This window comes from Hylobates moloch, unplaced genomic scaffold, assembly GCF_009828535.3.
Source record: "Hylobates moloch isolate HMO894 unplaced genomic scaffold, HMol_V3 SCAFFOLD_24, whole genome shotgun sequence".
Classification (NCBI taxonomy): domain Eukaryota; kingdom Metazoa; phylum Chordata; class Mammalia; order Primates; family Hylobatidae; genus Hylobates; species Hylobates moloch.
In genome coordinates, this window is record NW_026652299.1 from 30245153 (window position 1) to 30264806 (window position 19654).

Genomic DNA, 19654 nt, shown 5'->3' on the forward strand with positions numbered 1-19654 from the left:
AGTATAAGGAACTGAAAGAATAATAGAGTCCAGGTGTATTGCTGAATTTAGCTTTATGATAAAACAGACAATATTTAAACATTAAAAATAACTAGAACTGGGGCTGGAGGAAGAGTGACAACAGAAATTTGGTTTGACATTTCTAATTACAAAATGCTTTTCATTTTTAATTTATTGTCTTAAGTATAAAGAAAAAAGTAGTATCTTGTATATGCCCATATCTATGTTATTCCTAACAGAATGCTCTGAATTTTACTTCCATTTAAGCACACACACAAATACCAAATAAAAGTCCTTTATTTTGTTAACTAGGAGGCAGTAGCTCAAAATGCAGACCAAATATCCCTGAGAAAATTTACTCAAGGAAAATTCTTGAATCAAGCTGTTGATAACCAGAATTCTCACTGTCACAGATGTCTGCTGCATATTTTTATAAACAGGAGTACCAAGGTTGTAACCTGCATGATAAATGCAAAACACTTTCTCTGAACCTTTAGTAAAAATGAACTAGTATTCCCAATCTGCTAGGCAAGATTCATAAATATGCAACTTTAATTTTTTGGCACTATTACAGATTGTTACAGAATTTTCACAAGGTGGAACACATTTGCAATAGAATTAGGAAGCAAAAGCCAGGTATTATTATATTCTAGGTGCCACTAACTCAATCAGAGACTTTCATGGGGAATTTGGAACATTCCATATGCCATTTAGGACAAAGGGAAATTAATCATGCCAAGGTGGGTTTATGTTTACTGTGCAGTTTTTACGGCAGAGGCTTGCTACCTGATCTAAGATGCGCTGCACTATGAAAAAGCCTTCCCCACACACTCTGTTACTGTAGAGATAAAATTTAAAGTGAACTCAAGAGCAGCCTTCATCTAAGGAGAGTATCTCAGCATTTGGACAGACGAACATTTAATAAATGAATATATTGTATAAAGTCTATTGGGATGGATTCAGGTTAAATTCTCTTCTAAACTTTGTAAGTTCAAACTGTACTGGGCAACTCTCTTAAGTGCTTTACATACATTAGATCACACACATCAGAGAAATACTGATGAGGTAAGTGTTATGATTCCCATTCATCAGATAAGAAAACATTCTCCACAAAGTTCATTATCTTGCCTGGGACCACATGGCCGGCCTGAAATCAAGTGAGACTCCATATCCAGTGCTGAGTCACTCAGTGCTAGTTCCACTACACTAACATGGTAACAGTTGGTGTGCTAGAGCATTGTTCATGGAGGCTGGGTGATTTACAGATCCCACTAAATGAATTTTATCAGTTTCTAGATCCCATATTTCTTCCTGGTGGTGGCAGATCTCCATTCAGTGTGTTATGCTAGAGGGATTGTTTCCCATAGGAAAGCCTATTTATCCAAGTCTTGGCTATATTTTGGAACTGAGTACCAATGCCTACACATCTAAAAAAGTGAGTTGAAGAGTTGGAGACCTATGCCTTTTCTGCTTTATCCATAAATTTCTTCTTTGCTGTTTTCATTGTTCTTCATGCTTTATCAACATCATAGAGAATTACTGCTGCTCACCCTAATATCTTGTTCTGTATTTAGAGACCATCCACAATCCCCCTGAGATACCAGAAGAAGAACACAAACTAGAACTGTCAGGTTCTCAGTTTTGGGAGTAAGATGGTTCCAGTGTATTTCTCTATGCACTATGCTGGAGGCAGGGACATTTTATCTTTGCTTCTCAGGAAATTAGCCTGGCACATGGTCATTATTTTGCAGATGTATGTAGAGCTGGACTTAAACCACAGGAGGCAAACCTGAGCTTTCTTTTCTGGCTATGCAATCCTGTTCAAGATTTGTAACCTATGAGAGCATTGTTTTTCATTTGTAAGTTAAGAATAGTGACTTCTGCCACTTCAAAATTATTGTGGGGAACATGTTGTCTGATGCATGTAATACTCCTCACACAGTGCCCAGCGCATAGGAAATGAGAAAGCAGTTATGGCTAGCTTGAGCAATGGATCTAAAGGTTTCAATGTGTGCTCTCCCCTCTTATATTTTGCAGAGGTTTCTGCTGTTTTTGAGGCTGGCACGTCGGTTACTTACATGTTTCAAGAACCCTATCCTGTGACCAAGAATATAAGCCTGTCATCCTCAGCTATTTACACAGATTCAGCTCCATCCAAGGAAAACATCGCACTTAGCTTTGTGACAGCCCAGGCACCCAGTCTTTTGCTCTTTATCAATTCTTCTTCTCAGGACTTCCTGGCTGTTCTGCTCTGCAAGAATGGTAAGTGTGATGGCATGATGCCCAGTGGAGTCTCAGCCTGGGCTGGAGGGACGGTGCGTGCCCTCCAGAACTCTGCATAATTTCAACCTCAAATTCGTCCCATCTGGGAAGCTTATTTCCAGACTTCCAGCCAAACCCTTGATTATTCTTTACCTTTATGAGTTGCAATTGGTATTCAGGGCCAGTGTCAATTCACCGCTGAAGTCTCAAATGCATTGACTTTAATTTGCCTCAACTGGATAGCAGTAATTCTTTATTATTTATTCTGTGCTGGAATCCATTAAGTGCATAGGAGAAGATCATAAGCATATCTGAATTTCAGAAGGACACTTGCCACATATATTTTGTCATCTTTGCTTCAGTCTTCTTTACTGAGGGCTGTTAAAACAATGAGCATACATGCAGGCTGTATTAATAGAAGCCGTTGTCCAGGTCTTAGAGAGAAGTAGTTAGTATATGAGTCATAACCTTGGGGAATAGGTGGCTTGCTTCTGGGAATCAGATTTCTTTTTCTGAGGCTTTTTTTTTTTAAGATAATGACAAACTGTGGCATTTGCTATTTTGAAACAGAAAGATTTGGGGCATTTTATTTGACAAAACTGTAATACTATTGTTTTATAAATCAAAATGTTATCACTTCCTTTATTTTTATAATTACTCCAACTTGATACAAAATTCACAAAATTACAGGGCAATTTTTTCCTAATGCTAAATGAAAGGATGATTTTTTTAAATGTTATTTATTATTTAAGCTTCAAGACTAGTGATAAGCTCAATATCATAGTATCTGAGGAAGATATCATTTTTCAATTTGCATGGTATCCAATAGGTTCTAGTGCCTAAATTGCCCATTATTAATATAAGTAGTAGGTGAGAATCAGATTTTTGGAAAGAATTTGGGCAAAATGAAATATGAGAAATTGAGAGTGATAAGGAAGGTGGAATACACTTCATGCAAGGAATGGTGAACGACACCAGTTAGGATGGCTACTGCGAGTTGAGACTTTCTTCTGATACTGCTTAATTCTACCCTGCAAGGATGACTATTTTTGACATAGTCATGGCAGGAACACTATTAGATCAAAACCTTATGGGGTAGAACATACAATAGTATGATCTTAAAAAACACTGTCCTGTGATCAAGAATACAACTTTCTTCCCTTTGTCATCTGCTGGTGTCATGAGATGGGGCTGGGCCTTGGCAGATTCTGCCCAAGCCATGTCACTGAGTTTCTGCATGGACAGTGGTGGGACCGAGCAGAAAGGAAGCCTGGAGTGTGCCCCATACACAGAGTCCTCTCCAGGCCTTATGAGGAAACTCTAGATTATCTTGCTTTATTTTTTCTTGGGTTTATTCCTCTTTGATTCATCTTGCTTTCCAGCTATTTACATCAAAAGCCATGAATGATGAATGGGTGTAAAGAAATGATCAAATGCTGAATCAGGCCTGAAGTGAAATAATGATGATGGACCACATGATGTAACAGGTGTCCTTCTTTCTAAGAAAAAAATAGAAGGGAAGGAAAATAGAGAGAAATAGAGACTAGGATGACAATGGCTCATTCTAAGCCCATCTGGACTTGAAGAATCCACAAGAGAGAGGGGGAAACACTATGGGTAATTAGATCTGTTTATCAATAGCCCTTTATGTGATTATGATTAGGACCATTCTATCAACATAGCAGGTCATAGACCCTGCCCATCAGGGCTTTGTGAGGGTGATAAAGCTGACTGAGGACACTGAGGCATGGAGCAGGTCTTAGACTCTGCCCATCAGGGCTTTGTGAAGGTGATAAAGCTGACTGAGGATACTGAGGCATGGAGAAGTTCAGTAGGTGGGCATGCCAATGAGGTAATTTATGGCACAGTGGGGACCAGAATCCAGGTTTCTCAATAGTCAGCCAGCAGCCTTCGTTCTAAACAATATCATCCTCTAATGATGTCATTGGACCTTAGTAAGATGGTTGGTTACAACCAACGCAAGATTTTTTCCAAAGCATCTTTTGGGTATAGTTCCATAGGCACAATTGTACCTGTCAGGCCATGCCTAGGGAAATACAGCTGCCATGAAGACAGACAGTGCATAATGAATATAATTGTATCAAATTGCACACACACATATATAACTCTATACTGAGCACTATTTTAATTAATCCACACAACATTTACTTCTCATCACAACCCTGTTTAACTGATGTATTGTTATAGAAGCTGAGGCACTTCAAAATCTCACAGCAAGTAAGAAGCAGAGCTGGATTCACCCTCCCTTCTTCAGTCTGGTGGCATATTCTGTATTCTTAACCACAAGGGCTAAACTAAGAGTGTTTTTAAAATGCATAATGTTTTAAATAATGTGAATCTATTTAACTGAGAAAGCATCCTTGAATTCTATCCTGCCCCTATCTTCTGACATCCTGAAGTCTTACTCTATTAAAAGCTGCCTGATCCCGTAGGCATCTGCATGTTTTAAAGTCCTGGCTACATGCAGGAATCAAGAAGGTACTTGTTCCTTGTTTGTATGATTAAGTTTAGGTCTCAGGGCATGTGTGAAAGTTCAGATATGAGTCCTGAGCCAAATATGAGTGACCATGGCCTGTGACACAGTCCTCAGGAGGTCCTGAGAACATGTGTCCAAGGTGGTCAGGGTACAGCTTGGTTTTATATATTTAATATATTTTAGTTAGCTCAGGCTAACTCATGCGAGATGGATGTCCAGGACGTTGTTATTAATAGAGTGTCCCCCTTCCCCACTCCAGCTTAGAACACCCCCACCACACTATGCTCCAGGGAACCCACAGCAGTAGGTGGTGGGAAAGATGCCCTGATTTAGAATCCTGAGCATCTCTTGCCATCTCCTTATACTGCAGAGATACAGCTAAGATATGTGCTCAATCATTCATTTTTTTATTAACTCTCTGTGTAATTACTAGTCAAACTACACAGTATCAGGAACTGTGAAGATAAGCGAAGAAATGTAGGACTAAGTGCTGTCTAAAGGAGATAAGGAATGAGAGACTAAAAAATCTGCCTTCAACTTTTTGAAAGGCAATCTAGATAGAGGAGGCAGTCATGATACCTAGATTTCTACAGCAAACTAACTAGAAGGGAGATTTTGACTAAATTTTAAGATGAATCTTCTAAAAATTCAGGGATTATAACAGTGGAATAAAATACCTTGAGTGGTAGTGAATTCTTTGCCATTGGAGGTCCTCAAATAATAATACATGACTATTTGTTGGAGAAACCATAACTATCACAGGAGTAGATGACAGGAAAAAATAATAACCTCTGAGTTTCTTCCCAAGTCTTAGATTTTGTGATTCTTTATTCCCTTCTCGTGTAGTCTTACATTAATATTTCTTTCTGTTAAGGCTTCATTTGCAGACTTTGAAATGCTGCTTTGAGGAATAAAGAATCGATATTCTTACAGCTTGTTCCCAGTATGTTTGTTCTACTAGGCCATTGACCTAATTACCAGAGAATCATGGGGGGTAGGCATTGTATTATAAAGAACTGGGAATATTTTAATGTGACTTTGATACACTGTCGTGAAAAAAATATACCTGTGAAAATACTATTGGGAGTTAAGGATTATTAGAGATTGAAAAAGATCAGAAAACCACAGGATTTACAGGGAGAGGTTATTTATTATCTGTGAAAGTTTTCATGAAAAATCGATTCAAACCTTCCTGAGAAGAATTAAGAGTCTTCTGTTAGTCTAGTTGTCTTAACCTTTGTGACTGAAGATAGCCTTGGGAATCTGGTGGAAATTATGAGAGGGCCACTCTTATAGGGAGCCCATTTTGCTTTCTCCAAAAAAAAATCAAGTATCGGCCTCCAGGTTGTACACAATGGCTCTAATTTTAGCACTCTGGGTTAAGAAGTCAGCAGGTGGAGTAAGGTGGATGAGTTGCATAAACACTGCACACAATTCTCAGCTTGCAAATTTATTTAATATAGTTCAACAGGCCAGAGGAAAGAAGATCAATGTGATTCAAAGTCATGGTTATAAGTCTCTCCCTGGCAGGGGTTTGATTTTCCAGGGTTGGAATTCTTCTTTGCCCTTTATCATTATTCTTGAAATTTCTCCAACTACAGACTCCTTCTGGTTAAACTGCTGCTATCTTTTCAAAGGAAAACAGATACTTCTTCCTAAATAAAAAGAAATTAGTTTAATTTCTGGAATGGAAGAACAGAGGCAGAAAGAGAGACATTTTGAGGTCAGAGAGTTGTTAGGAAAGAGAAGGCAGTTTTAGTTCTGTAACCTGGGGCTATGGCCACAGACAACTTCTCCGAGTCTGGACAGTTGGAGGAGAAGGGGTCTTGAAGAGAGGAAAAGGGTCCAGAAAGGGAGAAGAGCTCATTTTGAAGATACACAGCACCTTCACAGAATTTTATTGAGTGATGGATTTGCCTTCTCCACAATAGTTGGGATTTCTCTTTCAAATTTGCAACTCAAAAAATATTCATGGAGCACTTACCATGTGGCAGATACTAGCTCATGTATTGGAGAGACAAAGACAAACAGAAAGCATCCTTCCCTGGCTTTAAGAAATCTAATTGGCTGGGCGCGGTGGCTCACACCTGTAATCCCAGCACTTTGGGAGGCCGAGGCGGGTGGATCACGAGGTCAGGAGATCGAGATCATCCTGGCTAACACGGTGAAAACCCGTCTCTACTAAAAGTACAAAAAATTAGCCAGGCATGGTGGCGGGCGCCCGAAGTCCCAGCTACTAGGGAGGCTGAGGCAGGAGAATGGCATCAACCCGGGAGGTGCAACTTGCAGTGAGCCGAGATCACGCCACTGCACTCCAGGCTGGGCGACAGAGCGAGACTCCTTCCAAAAAAAAAAGAAGTCTAGTTATGGGAGAGAAACATAAGTTAAAAAAAATAAATGTCATCAATGCTAGGAAGAAGTCTGTTCTAGGTAGAGTGAGTTAAAGATGATCAATTCTCTTTGGGAGAGAAGGTCAGAAAAGGCTTTCTAGAGAGGGTGACGCTTGAGTTGGTCATGAAAGATAAATTAGTGTTCTCCAGCAGACATTATATTTTTTCATAAAAATTAAAATTATTTTTGATTGTTCATCATTTTTTCCATTTTATTCACATTGCAGTTGAAATCTATACATGTGTTATGATCAATTTCTGTTTCTATTCTTTCATCATCTTCTTTGTTGATAGAAATGCAAAGTCAAATTTAGAATATGCACTAACTCTAGGGCTATCCATCTATGGTGAAATCCTTTGGGTACAAAATCCAAATACGGTTCCCAGATCACCTTCTGGGGAGGCTGTGCAGCTGCCCTCCAGCACCAAATGGTTTGTCCGACTTTGCTTCAGGATTTCCTTTTTATCAATCTTTTTTAAGCATATGCATTCAAAAGATGCACTGTCTGCATTTGTGATTGCACACACCTTGGAGGGAATAATGATGAACTGCGACACTTTATACTTTGAACACACTAACTCAAGGGAGGCAAGAATAAGAAGGAAGCCAGGGAGGGAGCATTTTCAAAGCACAAAACTCTGCAGTGGCTAGCCAGGGCTGGGTTGACTTTAAAACACCCCTGCCATTACTGCTATCTTATGGAAGCCCTTCAAAGTGTAATGCTGCCTCCACATAGCCCCTCCCTGACACCAGCATATGCTTGATTTCCTCAGAGCAGCAAGAATCCTGATAAACAGAAGGCGAAAAGCAAGTCTTGGAAGGATTATTTTGACAGCATTACTAAGCCCTGACCACTTTAGTCTCTGGGCTTGTGTCAAGTAACACTTTGCTGATTTTGAATTTAAAATTCCCAATAGTCTCCCAGGAGGAGACTATTTTGCTATCTGCCAGACTTTGTTTTAGTTGTTTCATTCCCTACATTTCTGGGCTTTCCAACAATCTCTTGTACTTTCATCATCCATTTCACTGTAATGCGGTTATGACACACTGTAACCTCCAGAGGACGATAAAGAGCCCTCCTAGTCACTTTCTCCCAGGGAAGGTCAATGGATGATAAGGGCAGGACAGAGGGCACTTCCATTACCACAGGGTTAGACTAGGGTGCTAAGGTTGGGCCTGACTGGAGAAACAGTGGCATGCTGAGTAGCACTGGATCTGGGTAATCCTTGTTTCTCTTCTCTTTGTTGTTGTTTATGCTTTATTTTTTGATATGCTCCTAAGTCCCAAGAAGATTGCTATGAACGGAGTTGTGACCACCCCCTTCCCAAAATCCACGACCCTCGGTGTAGCTGTATTTGGAGTAAGAGGGTAATTAGGTTAAATGAAATTATAAGATTGGAGCCCTAATCCGACAGGATTAGTGTCCTTAAAGCAGGAGACACTAGAGAACTCTGTCTCCAGCTCTCTCTTTGAATGTCATATGAGGACACTGAGAAGGCGGCCATCCACAAGCCAGGAAGAGAGCCCTCAACAGGGCCTGAATCAGCCAGCACTTGTGTTTGTATTTCCCAGCCTCTAGAAGTTTGAGAAAATAAATTGTGTTGTCTGAGTCACTCACTCAGTCTATGACATTTTATTGTAGCCAACTGAGCAGACAAAGGTCAAATGAGATGATGCAAGTAACTATGATGTGTAGACTGTAAACTATAAAACACACTTTATTTCCTTATTGGTAAAAGTAATAATATGAATGATCTGCATCCTGGGGTTATCAGAGCATGAATGTGAAGGCTAAGATTTGGGGAATTTGGGGTTAAAAATTAATACAAAGAGGAAATGAAAATGTGCAGTGCCTAGAGGCAGAACGCTTGGGCCTGGATGGGACATTACCCTGAAGAAGGAGAAAGATAAGGTACAGGGTGTCCTCTTGAAAACCGGCTGTCTCTAGGCACAGGAAACAGATTTTAATAGATACAAGCATGAAAACGAAACCTTTTAAGAATGACTTTCTCAAATGCTCCCTGACGTAGACCTTCAGGGACCTTCTCTGATGTTTCTAAAATAAAGAGAGATGTGTGTGTGTGTGTGTGTGTCTGTGTGTGTGTGTGTAAAGAGAGAGAGAGAGCTATAATAACTAGGAAACAGAGTTATGTGTAGAACTAACTAAGACTTCTGCTCACTGCAGGGCTGGTCCTTGCACAATACACCTGGGGCAACAGTCAAACACAAGGAAACTCCCCACCTCAACCCCAACAACTTTGGCTGTGGAGCTAGCTGGGCAGCATGTGCCAGCATCAAAGAAAATCAAAATAGAGACAATAGCAGCTTCTAAGTCAGTCCTCTAAGACCCTCAGAAAAAAGCTAGTATGGAAATAAAGCCAACAAAAATGTCAAAATACAATCAACTCTACAAACATCTGTTTAATACCTACTGTCTCAGTTTGCCAGGGCTGCCAAAACAAAATACCACAGACTGAATGACATAAACAACAACAATTTATTTTCTAACAGTTCTGGAGACTGGAAGTCCAAGTTCAAGGTATTGACAGTGTTGGCGTCTGTTGAGGACCCTGCCTTTGTGTTGGCCACCTTTTCCTGTGTGCTCACATGGTCTTTCCTCATGAATGAGGAGAAAGGGAGAGAGAGACAGAGGGGCTTTGCTGGTGTCTCTTCTTATAAGGACACTAATCCTATAGGATGAGAGGCCTACCCTAATGACCTCATTTACCCTGAATTACTTCCTTAGAGGCCTCCTTTCCAAATACAACCACACTAGAGTTAGTCTTCAACATATGAGTCTTGTGGAGACACAAACATTTATTCTATAATACCTAACATGTGCTAGATGCTGTTCTATGTGTTCATGGTAGAAAAATAAGTATGGTGTAGTTGACTTCAGAAAGATTCTTGGGGTTAAGATTAATATATAATTCATCTTTGTAATGTCAGTGTGAGGCAGAGTAACTTAGCATATAGTTCACCTCTGATTATTCTTGGATTTAATTAATGTATTTTGAATCTAGTAGGAGGAGAAGCTACATATACAGTGAGAGGGGAAATGCCCTATAGAATCCATGAGAAAATGTTATAGGATGACAGTGGGGCCGTATTGGGGAGAGGGGTAGCTCTTCCTGGTGCATTTCAAAAGTCTTCTAGTATAAATAGGCATGAATATACATTGCATTAATTGAGTTCTTAATCATATTCTTTTTGAGATTCTGTCCTGCCACCTGTGATGTATGTGTGGGAGGCAGGGTTGCTTGGGGAGTGGGTCTCTGTAGAGCTGGCATTCTGTGGCCCTATGTTCTCAGGGCCTCTGGGTCTTCTCATTTTGTACTTTCCCAGTTTAAACAACTCTTCAGAAATTTTCCAAGAATTGAGCAACTGCTTGTTTTTTCAGCAAGGCTGGTTGCTTACAGCTGTACTGTGAGAATCAGAATAATTATTATTTGCCCTTATGATGCTTCATTGTTTGTAGAAAGAAAAAAGGAGTGCACAAAGTGGCTTGGTTCTTCATCTGTAAATGTGGGATAATCGTGTTGGTCAAGGGTCTCGCAGCAGTGTGGTGGGGCATTAATGAGATCCTGTCTGTAAAGGGCTTGGAGAGACTCACTTGAAAGATGTGGCATAAATACAAAGAAGGGTTATTACAAAAGAGACCAAAGGACAGGCTAGTTACTGAACTACCTTTATTTTACCTTTTTTTTTTTTTTTTTTTTTTTTTTAAGCCAGGGATAGAGAAAATGGGAGATTGAATGTTTAGCTTTTGGACTGGAACTCTAATTAGAGGTTTAAGGATTAAGAAAATAGTTGCAGTCAGTGTGAAGAAAGCTTTTCTGAGAGAAAAGACATGTTTTTATTCTTCTTAGAGCACTTGACCTGTAAATACTTACATCTTGAGATGTGAAACAAATTCAATGAAAGGCCCGAGCTCAGGGCTTATTCGGTTCTCTGTGCAGTTAATTACCTTTTGTCCAGCAAGGAGGCCTTGAATTATCATTATTTCTCCTAATTCAAAGTTATTGAAGATATGTCTCCACTTTAATAAGTAGTTTGACCTCTCGATGTTAAGAAATGAGGGCTCTGGCAGTCGGATGCCCTGTTCTAAAGCTGCAGTGGAAAGATGGGTCAGGGGATAGTTTCCAGCCTTAAGAATCCAGTTCAAATTCCTAACACCAGCCATATGCCACTGTCTTTGATCTTTCAGCTAGAAAATATTTCCTAACAACTAATACCTATCAAGTGCTGAGTATGTGCCAGGGCATAGTTTTCATAGTTTGCATACATTAATTCATCTCATTCCCACACAATGACTACGGAGTCGTTACTAGCATTTCCCTATTTTACAGACAAGGAAATTTTGGCCTAGAAAACTTAAATGACTTGTCCAAGAAGACACAGCAAGGGATTAGTGGGGCTGGAAATCAAAGCCCATTATATTTACTTTTTAACTTGTAAACTCTTCTGCTCTCTTCTCTGACCTTTCATGGTACTGTGTGTACTTCTCTCAAGGAACCTGCCATTTTTTACTGGGTGCTTGCTCGAGCCCCCATCTAGGTTGTATTCTCATCTAGGAATGCCACATTCACTTCCTGTGCACCCCACCACCATGTCTTTCTTGTAGGTCTTCATTCAAGAGAGGAGCCAGGCAGAAATAATGGGGTAATGTATCAGGAGTGCTAAAACACCACTGAAAGATTTAGAAACACAATGCCAAGGAAGGAACTTGCCACGTATCTCGTGATATTTAGCAATTTGTACTTTGATGCACAAGGAAGCACACAGGACTAACAAGTCAAGAAAAAATACCGTGGCTTTATTGGTATCAATTCCTGTAATGCAAGTTTCAGGATGCTACAAGAGCCCCCAGCTCTGAGACTCACCAGCCAAATCCCACAGCCACTGTCAACTGAAATGCTGTAGTGGAATAGCATACAGGGGAGTGCTACTTTCTTGGAACAAGTGATTTTAAAGTATTAATAGGGCTCCCCAGGATTTTTTATTTTTTGGTCAGAAAAATAACATGTAATAAATGTATGTTCTCATTTAAACATGGAGAATGAATGTGCAAATTTATTATCTCTCCCTTCTTAAACTCCTTCAAAATAACATAAAGCAGGCCAGGCATGGTGGCTCACACTTGTAATCGCAGCACTTCAGGAGGCTGAGGTCAGGAGTTCGAGACCAGCCTGGCCAACATGGTGAAACTCCATCTCTACTAAAAATACAACAATTAGTCAGGCGTGGTGGCATATGCTCGTAGTCCCAGCTACTCAGAAGGCTGAGGCAGAGTGATCGCTTGAACCTGGGAGGCGGATGTTGCAGTGAGCCAAGATTGTACCACGGCACTCCAGCCTGGGTGACAGAGTGGGACTTGGTCTAAAAAAAAAAAAAAAGAGACAAAGCAATTAAATAATTTTTAATTTTTAGAAGTAGGAAATCGAAAAGACAAAGACAACAGAAGAGAATTTAGTATGAGTGAAAAATACGAACTCAGTGTGGGAAATTGGAGAGCAGATGAAGGAGGAAGGCTGCCTCTGCCCCAGTGTTTGCTGAACAGTTTTCCTGTTCAGGCTAATAGGCAAGTTCCTTTTCGCTTCCATCCCAGGCTTATTCTTTAGCATATAGAAGTTGAACCAAAGACTGTCCAAAGCTGAGGGCAAGGTGAAGATACTGGGCTAAATACGGAAATAAAGGACTGTCTACACACTGGGCTATGGGATCCCTAGCCTTATTTTGTGGCCCTGTTCCCAGAGCTCTTATGGTGAGACTTGTTTTTTTTTTCTCTATACTGGAGATAAGAGTCCTTGTCCATGGAAGAACTGAACAGCCTCATGAAAAACATGTGTGATAACTGGAATGATAGAAATGTACCCTCATTGAAAAAAATAGTTTACCCATATGATCACCAGACAATAAAGCCCATCTACTGACCTGCGTAGCTCCTGCACTTGGGAACTTCAGTCCAATTTGTAGTGCCTCAGTCCTAAGTGTGAACAAATAACCAAGGCTATTCAGTACTTTCACCAGCCCTCCAAGACAGAAGATGCCAATGAAAGCATACAAATATACAAAGGTAATGGAGAAACAGGGGTGATGCAAGAGACACAAGAAACATTAACAACATAATGTCTTCAGCTAGGTAGGACAATATATAAACCCATAAAACAATAATATGGTATTTATTTATTTATTTTTTAAGAAACGGAGTCTCTCTCTCTCTCGCCCAGGCTGCAGTGCAGTGCCACGATCATAGCTCACTGCAGCCTCAAACTCCTGGACTCAAGGGATCCTCCTGCCTCAGCCTCCTGCGTGTCTGGGAATATAGGTGCAAGCCACTGTGCCTGGCTGGGAACATGATCTTTAAAATAAAACTGGCAAACAATGAGAAATGACTTTTGGAAATGTGATAGAGAAATTTGTTAAAAAATCTAGAAAGGTGGAAGATAAAATCTGAGAAATCTCCTAGCAAGTTGAATAAAAATACAAAAAAGTGGGCAATCAAAAACAAAGAAGAAAATCAGAGGGTCAAAATGTAATGTCCAATATCTAATAGTATTTACAGAAAGAGAGAATAAATGTGGAAGAGGTGTTAGCAAAGATATCATTGAAAATATTTTATAGAATAAAACTGATGTAAAAGTTTGTTCTCTTACCCAGCACGGTGCATAGAAAACGGCACAGCCAAGGCAAAGGCAAAATCCTAAGTCTCCTAAAGATAGATGAATCAGGAGTCAGACAAACATGGAACTTCTGAAGAAAAACACTCGCCATTTGCAGATAGTGGAAAAACATCACAATTCTAATCGGAAATGGTTGCAAACTGGAATCCTATGTTTAGTCAAATTATCGGTCATGTGTAATGTCATTATTGAAGACTTCCTAAATATCTTTCCTGGGACTCTACTTGATATGCATGCATTCATTATCTGATATTGCATAAAAAACTACCACCGAACTTAGCACCTTAATGCAACACACATTTATCACCTTATATAGTTCTGGGAGAGGTCAGGAATCTCAGCCTGGTTTAACTGGATAATTCCAATTCTTGGTGTCTCCGCGGTCAAACTGTTGTCCTGGGCAAAGAGCTTGATAATCTGCTTCCAAGCTCCCTCGTGTGGCTGTTGACAGATTTCAGGTTCTTGACATGGTTTTTTAATAGAGCTGCTTAAACAGCATGTCATCTGGCTTCCCCAGAGACAGTGGTGGGCAGGGGGCAAGGGTATAGGGGGAGGACACAGGAGGACAGTCAAAACAGAAATCGAAGTCTTTTAGAACCTTAACTGGAGAAGGGACGCCTAGTCCAACCTGGGTGAGAATTACACAAGGGTGTGAATACCAGGAGGCAGGGATTATTGGATGCCATCATGAAGATTGCCTGTCACAATGTGGTTCACCCAATTAAAGAAGTATATAAAAAAGAAAGACATGAGACCCAGGAAACAGAAAACCCACCACAGAACAGGCCAGGTATTTCGGGATAGCAGCTATGCAGAAGTCACAGAGAAAAACCAGTCTGGGTCAATGGTTCTCAGCTGGTCATGCTTTTGCCCTCCCAGAGGACATTTAGCAATATACAGAGACATTTTTCATTGTCAAGACAGGACTGCTACAAGTATGCAGTGAGTAGGAGCCAGGGATGCTGCAAAACATCTGTAAAACCAGGATAGCCCCCTTGATGAAGAATTATTTGGCCCAGAATGTTCAGAATTTTAAAGTTGAGGAAACCAAGTCTATAGGTCTAGAATGAGATCCAAGAAAACGGGGCACTTGGAAGGAGGATCCTAGAAAAAGTCTGCAAGTAACAAATACCAGCTTTATCACTTGCATGCATATATCAGACAAACAATAAGGACTTTGAAAACCAACCTCACCAAAATGGTGATAGACATACACAGAAAGCATGAGAGGGGCTCTTATGTGACTGGGTCTCAGAAAGGCAGTTCATTATTTACCAACGTGGGTGGGCAAAAGATTATATCTAAAATGGATAAATGAAGAAATAACAACATATTTAGTAAAACAGAGTTAAAAATAAGAAGAGTAATGGAACTAAAAGTAACTGCATATGAGGAGGAAGGCAAGAGGGTGGGGCAACAGCTGCTTTTTTATGTTCAGTTTTTCTATACTATTTGACTTTATAAATGTATTACTTTGATAAAAAATCAAGTGCTTCAAATGAATCTATTGTTAGATTATAAAGAAAGTGGTTTACAGTTTTGATAAAAGAAAATTAGTTTTTTTCCCTACCAATAAATATGTATAAATATCTAAAGGATATTGGCTGAAGACACATGAGATGACTACGTGGACAGAGGCACACATGCCTCCTTTTGATGTTTTCAGTTAATGTAGTACTTTAGTGAATGAATGAAGGAATGAATGGAAGATTGCATGATGAAATAATTTAATTGAAAACAGGCCGGGCGCCGTGGCTTATGCCTGTAATCCCATTACTTTGGGAGGCAGAGGCAGGAGGATCACCTGAAATCGGGAGTTCAAGACCAGCCTGGCCAACATGAAAAAACCCCATCTCTACTAAAAATACAAAACATTAGCTGGTCGTGGTGTTGGGCACCTGTAATCCCAGCTACTCAGGAGGCTGAGGTACAAGAATCACTTGAACCCCGGAGGCAGAGGTTGCAGTGAGTAGGGATTGTGCCACTGTACTCCAGCCTGGGCAACGATAGCAAAACTCCATCTCAAAAAAAGATCTATATATCTATATATATAGATTATATATATTATCTATATATATCTATATATCCATATATAGATATATATCTATATATTATATAGATATATACAGATAATATGTGCATTTTATATTATATATATAAAAAACACATGATTCTACCCTTTTTTAAATGGTTAAGCACATTTTATTTAAATAACTCATGCTAAGGCTAATAAGAAGCTCCTCATTGCCAGATCTGGTTCAGGCCATAATCTCATGAGCTACCTAGAGCACACATATGTAAACCAAAACCAAAAATAAAATTTGAAGTTCATCTACACACCACCGATCATCTGAGTGGAATCCCTCCTCTATGGCAGGGCACTCCAAAGTTAACTTCAACGACTGGTTCAGGCCATGAAAAGCCAAATAGCATTTGACATCAACCCAGACCTTAAATCTCATAAGATATATTTACAATCTATTCTCTCTAAATCCAGCCAACTGGAGGCTTCATATGCATGATAAAACTTTGGTTTCTACAACCTCTTATCATAACTCAGATGTTCCTTTCTATTGATATTAACTCTTTAAAACAATCTGAAAAATTGTAGATCTACCTATAACCTGGAAGCCCCATCTTCGAGCTGTCTTGCCTTTCTGGACCAGACCAGTGGTTATATTAAATGTTTGTGGTTGATGTCTCATATCTCCCTAAAATGTATAAAACCAAGTTGCACCCCAACCACCTTGGGTACATGTTCTCAGGATCTCCTGAGAGCTGTGTCATGATCTATGATCACTCATATTTCCCTCAGGATAAATCTCTTCAAATATTTTACAGAGTTTGACTTTTCGTTTACACATGCCCTTACAAGAGCGCTGGAGATCTGTTGACCACTTCTCAGTCTTCTGGATGAATATTTTGTCCCGATCCTACACTTTAAATGTTGACATTTTGTGTCAGCTCTGTTTTTTTGTTTGTTTGTTTTGTTTTGTTTTGTTTTAAGGAAAGATGTACGCTCACTGAGCTAACTCATCCATTCCCATTCCCATGACTTCAGCTGGTTACTGTATGTCGATGAACCCAAATCTATATGCCTAGCTTGGGTAGATCTGACTTAAAAGAATTGTCCCAATTACCTACAGTGGCAAGTTTCCTTTGCTGTTTCCTAGGCCTCCGAAACTCAACACATCCCAGAATGAACTCAAGCTCTACCTCAAGACCTCCCCACCACTCCAACCCCTCAGCTAGATCTGCTTCTGCTTGAATTTTTTCTTTTTCAGAGAAGTGTTCTACATTCACCCAAATATCCATGTCAGAAACAAGCGTCACTCTTCTTTTCCTCTTTCTCACCCCTCTGGAGTCCATCAGTCACCACACTTTATTGAATATACTTATGTTGCATGCTTCCACAGTCTCTTTAAATCTGTTCAATTCTTAATACTCCCACTTCAGCTGTCTTTGTTCTGGCAACCCTAATCTTGGAATTAGATTACTGCCACGGAGTTCAAATACTTCTCCCAAACTCTAGGCCAGTACCCTTTTAATTCATTCTCCATTCTGACCAGGGTGATCTTTTAAAAATTCAAATATATTCATGTCACTTATTTTTCGACAGCTTCCCATTGCCTGCAGGCTCATCTCTAAACTCTCCTCAATCCCAGGCTCTTGCTATCCTCTGAAGTTTCCTTTTTGTTTTGTATGATTCTCACACCCCATTATACTCTCTGTCTATATTAAATTATGCTCAGACAATTGAATGCATCATGTTCTGTCCTTCCTCTAGGTCTTTGCACATTTTCTTACCTTTGCTTGAATCCTCTTTTTTTTTTCCTGCCTCCATTCCCTCCTTGCTGGAAATTGTAATTTCTCCAAGTTTTGGTTCAATGTCACTTTCTCTGGGAAGCTTTCCTGGTCCCCTCCCAAAGAGTGCATTAAGAGCCCTTCAACTGAGCTTTCTGTATCAGTCTATTACAGAAATTGTCACAATCACTGCTCACTTGTATCCATTGCTATGATCTGAGTTCCAGGACTCAGCACTCCTGGCCTAGCACAATGTGGGGGCCCAGTGTCTACAGGCGATAAATACTCCACCATTGTGGACAACTTTTCTTAGTGAAATTGCTTAAGAGCTTCTTTTAAAAATAGGGCATTTTTTTTCAAGCAAAAGATCCTTTTTCACAAGCATATACTAATGGTTCATCTTTAGAAGAGTTCACTGACATATCGTTGTTGTGCACTAAAGCACAGCGAAGAAAGAAAAAGAAGAAATTAAATTGGCTAATAACCTTGCTTAAAAGCACAGAAATAAAATGAGAGTAAAACTTCAAAAAGTTGCAGATTATAAAAATGGATTGCACTCTTCTTCTTATTTCTAATTTTGATAGATATTTTTCTTCTCAAAGGGTCTGAGAAAAAATATCTTAAAAGGGAGGCAATTTAAACCAGGCAAAATATTATATTAAAAAAAAGATAGGGGAAAAACGTGATCAAGTCATCAACTCCGTAATTAATACTGTTGGTTTTCAGGTGTTTGAATTGCCCACCTTAGGTGGGGCCTCTAAAAAGACAAATGAGGTTAGAGATGAAGTGCCTGCTAGTCTAAATGATAGCACAACAATGAAAATCAAAGAAACAGCACACGTAATTCCCCTCTGATGGTCCTGATTTCCAGCTCTCCGTAGCAATAACTAAGTAAGCCTGAGTGTCCAGCAACATAGGCCATTGACATTTGTCAGGCTTTTCAATAAACTGGCAATGAAAGACTAAATCCGTGCAAGGTGGGAGATAAATTAGCACACAGCCAAAGGTACTGGAGGAATAAGCACTGGTTTTGTAGCTGAAATATTTTTTGACAAAGTAATAATCCTTGGTAATCTCTCTCCAGCTTTAAATAACAGCCGGTCTTTGTGCCGGCAGTTTAATTTTGTTGGCTGCCCTTGTCTTACAAATATATTTAGTGGAGTCTGGAATATCATTTTGTGCTGAAAGCTGAAGCCTTTGTCATGCTGAAGCCCGGCAGAGGCAATAAATCAAGGACAAAGTGAAAAGGAATAGAAATGGGCTATCGGAAACTTATTTCCCCAGAGCGGCCGAGCTTTCGTCTCATGCTAGCAGGTGTATTGCATCAGTCATGTCTTCCTGTTAAGTGCCTATGTTGTAATGATATTGACTTACAACTACATTGCACCCTGGTTGGCATTGCTCCAAAGTGCTTAAGATGCATCTATGGGAAATACATGCTGAAAATAGTGTCATGAAAATATACAACTCCAGTTTTCTTTTCTTTCTTTTTTTTTATTTTCTTTTCCTCCTCTAAGATCATTCTTCCCAGGAAATGGGGTTTAGGTAACTTCCCCAAGTCACACCATTTGTATATGGAAAGATGTATAACTGAATAATTTTATCCTCCAGTAAGAACTGTGCTGGAACAGGATATTCAACTTCAGCTTCTTCCACTAATTTCCTCATTTGTGTCTAATCAATTAATAAATGATGTTTTAAAGGTAAGGGACCACTATAAACTTAAAATGATGAAACCAGGACTAATGTTCTTCAATATCTGTGTTAGCCAAATTGGTCATTACTGAGAATGGATTGTGGAGAAAGAATATTTAAGTGTTTATAGGGGTCTGTGTCTTACCGTTAGCAATATAAATGAATAAAAATCACTATACTAGGAAGCCAAGGAGCTGGATTCTTGTATTAGTTTTCTATTGTTGAGTAATACTTCTACAAATGTACTGGATTAGAAGAGCAAACATTTCTTATCTCACAGTTCCCTTGGGTCAAGAGTCCAAGCACCATTTGTCTGTGTGCT

The 19654-nt window shown here is 39.6% G+C and overlaps 1 protein-coding gene across 1 annotated transcript in view; it reads left to right on the forward strand.

The window, feature by feature from the left end:
• The window catches only part of CNTNAP5 (contactin associated protein family member 5), an 879440-nt gene that overhangs the window by 753519 nt on the left and 106267 nt on the right, over positions 1-19654 (forward strand). Inside the window, exon 19 of the mRNA XM_032145556.2 lies at positions 2038-2262. Coding sequence (XP_032001447.1) covers positions 2038-2262 — 225 coding nt within the window. The remainder of the gene's footprint in view (positions 1-2037; positions 2263-19654) is intronic.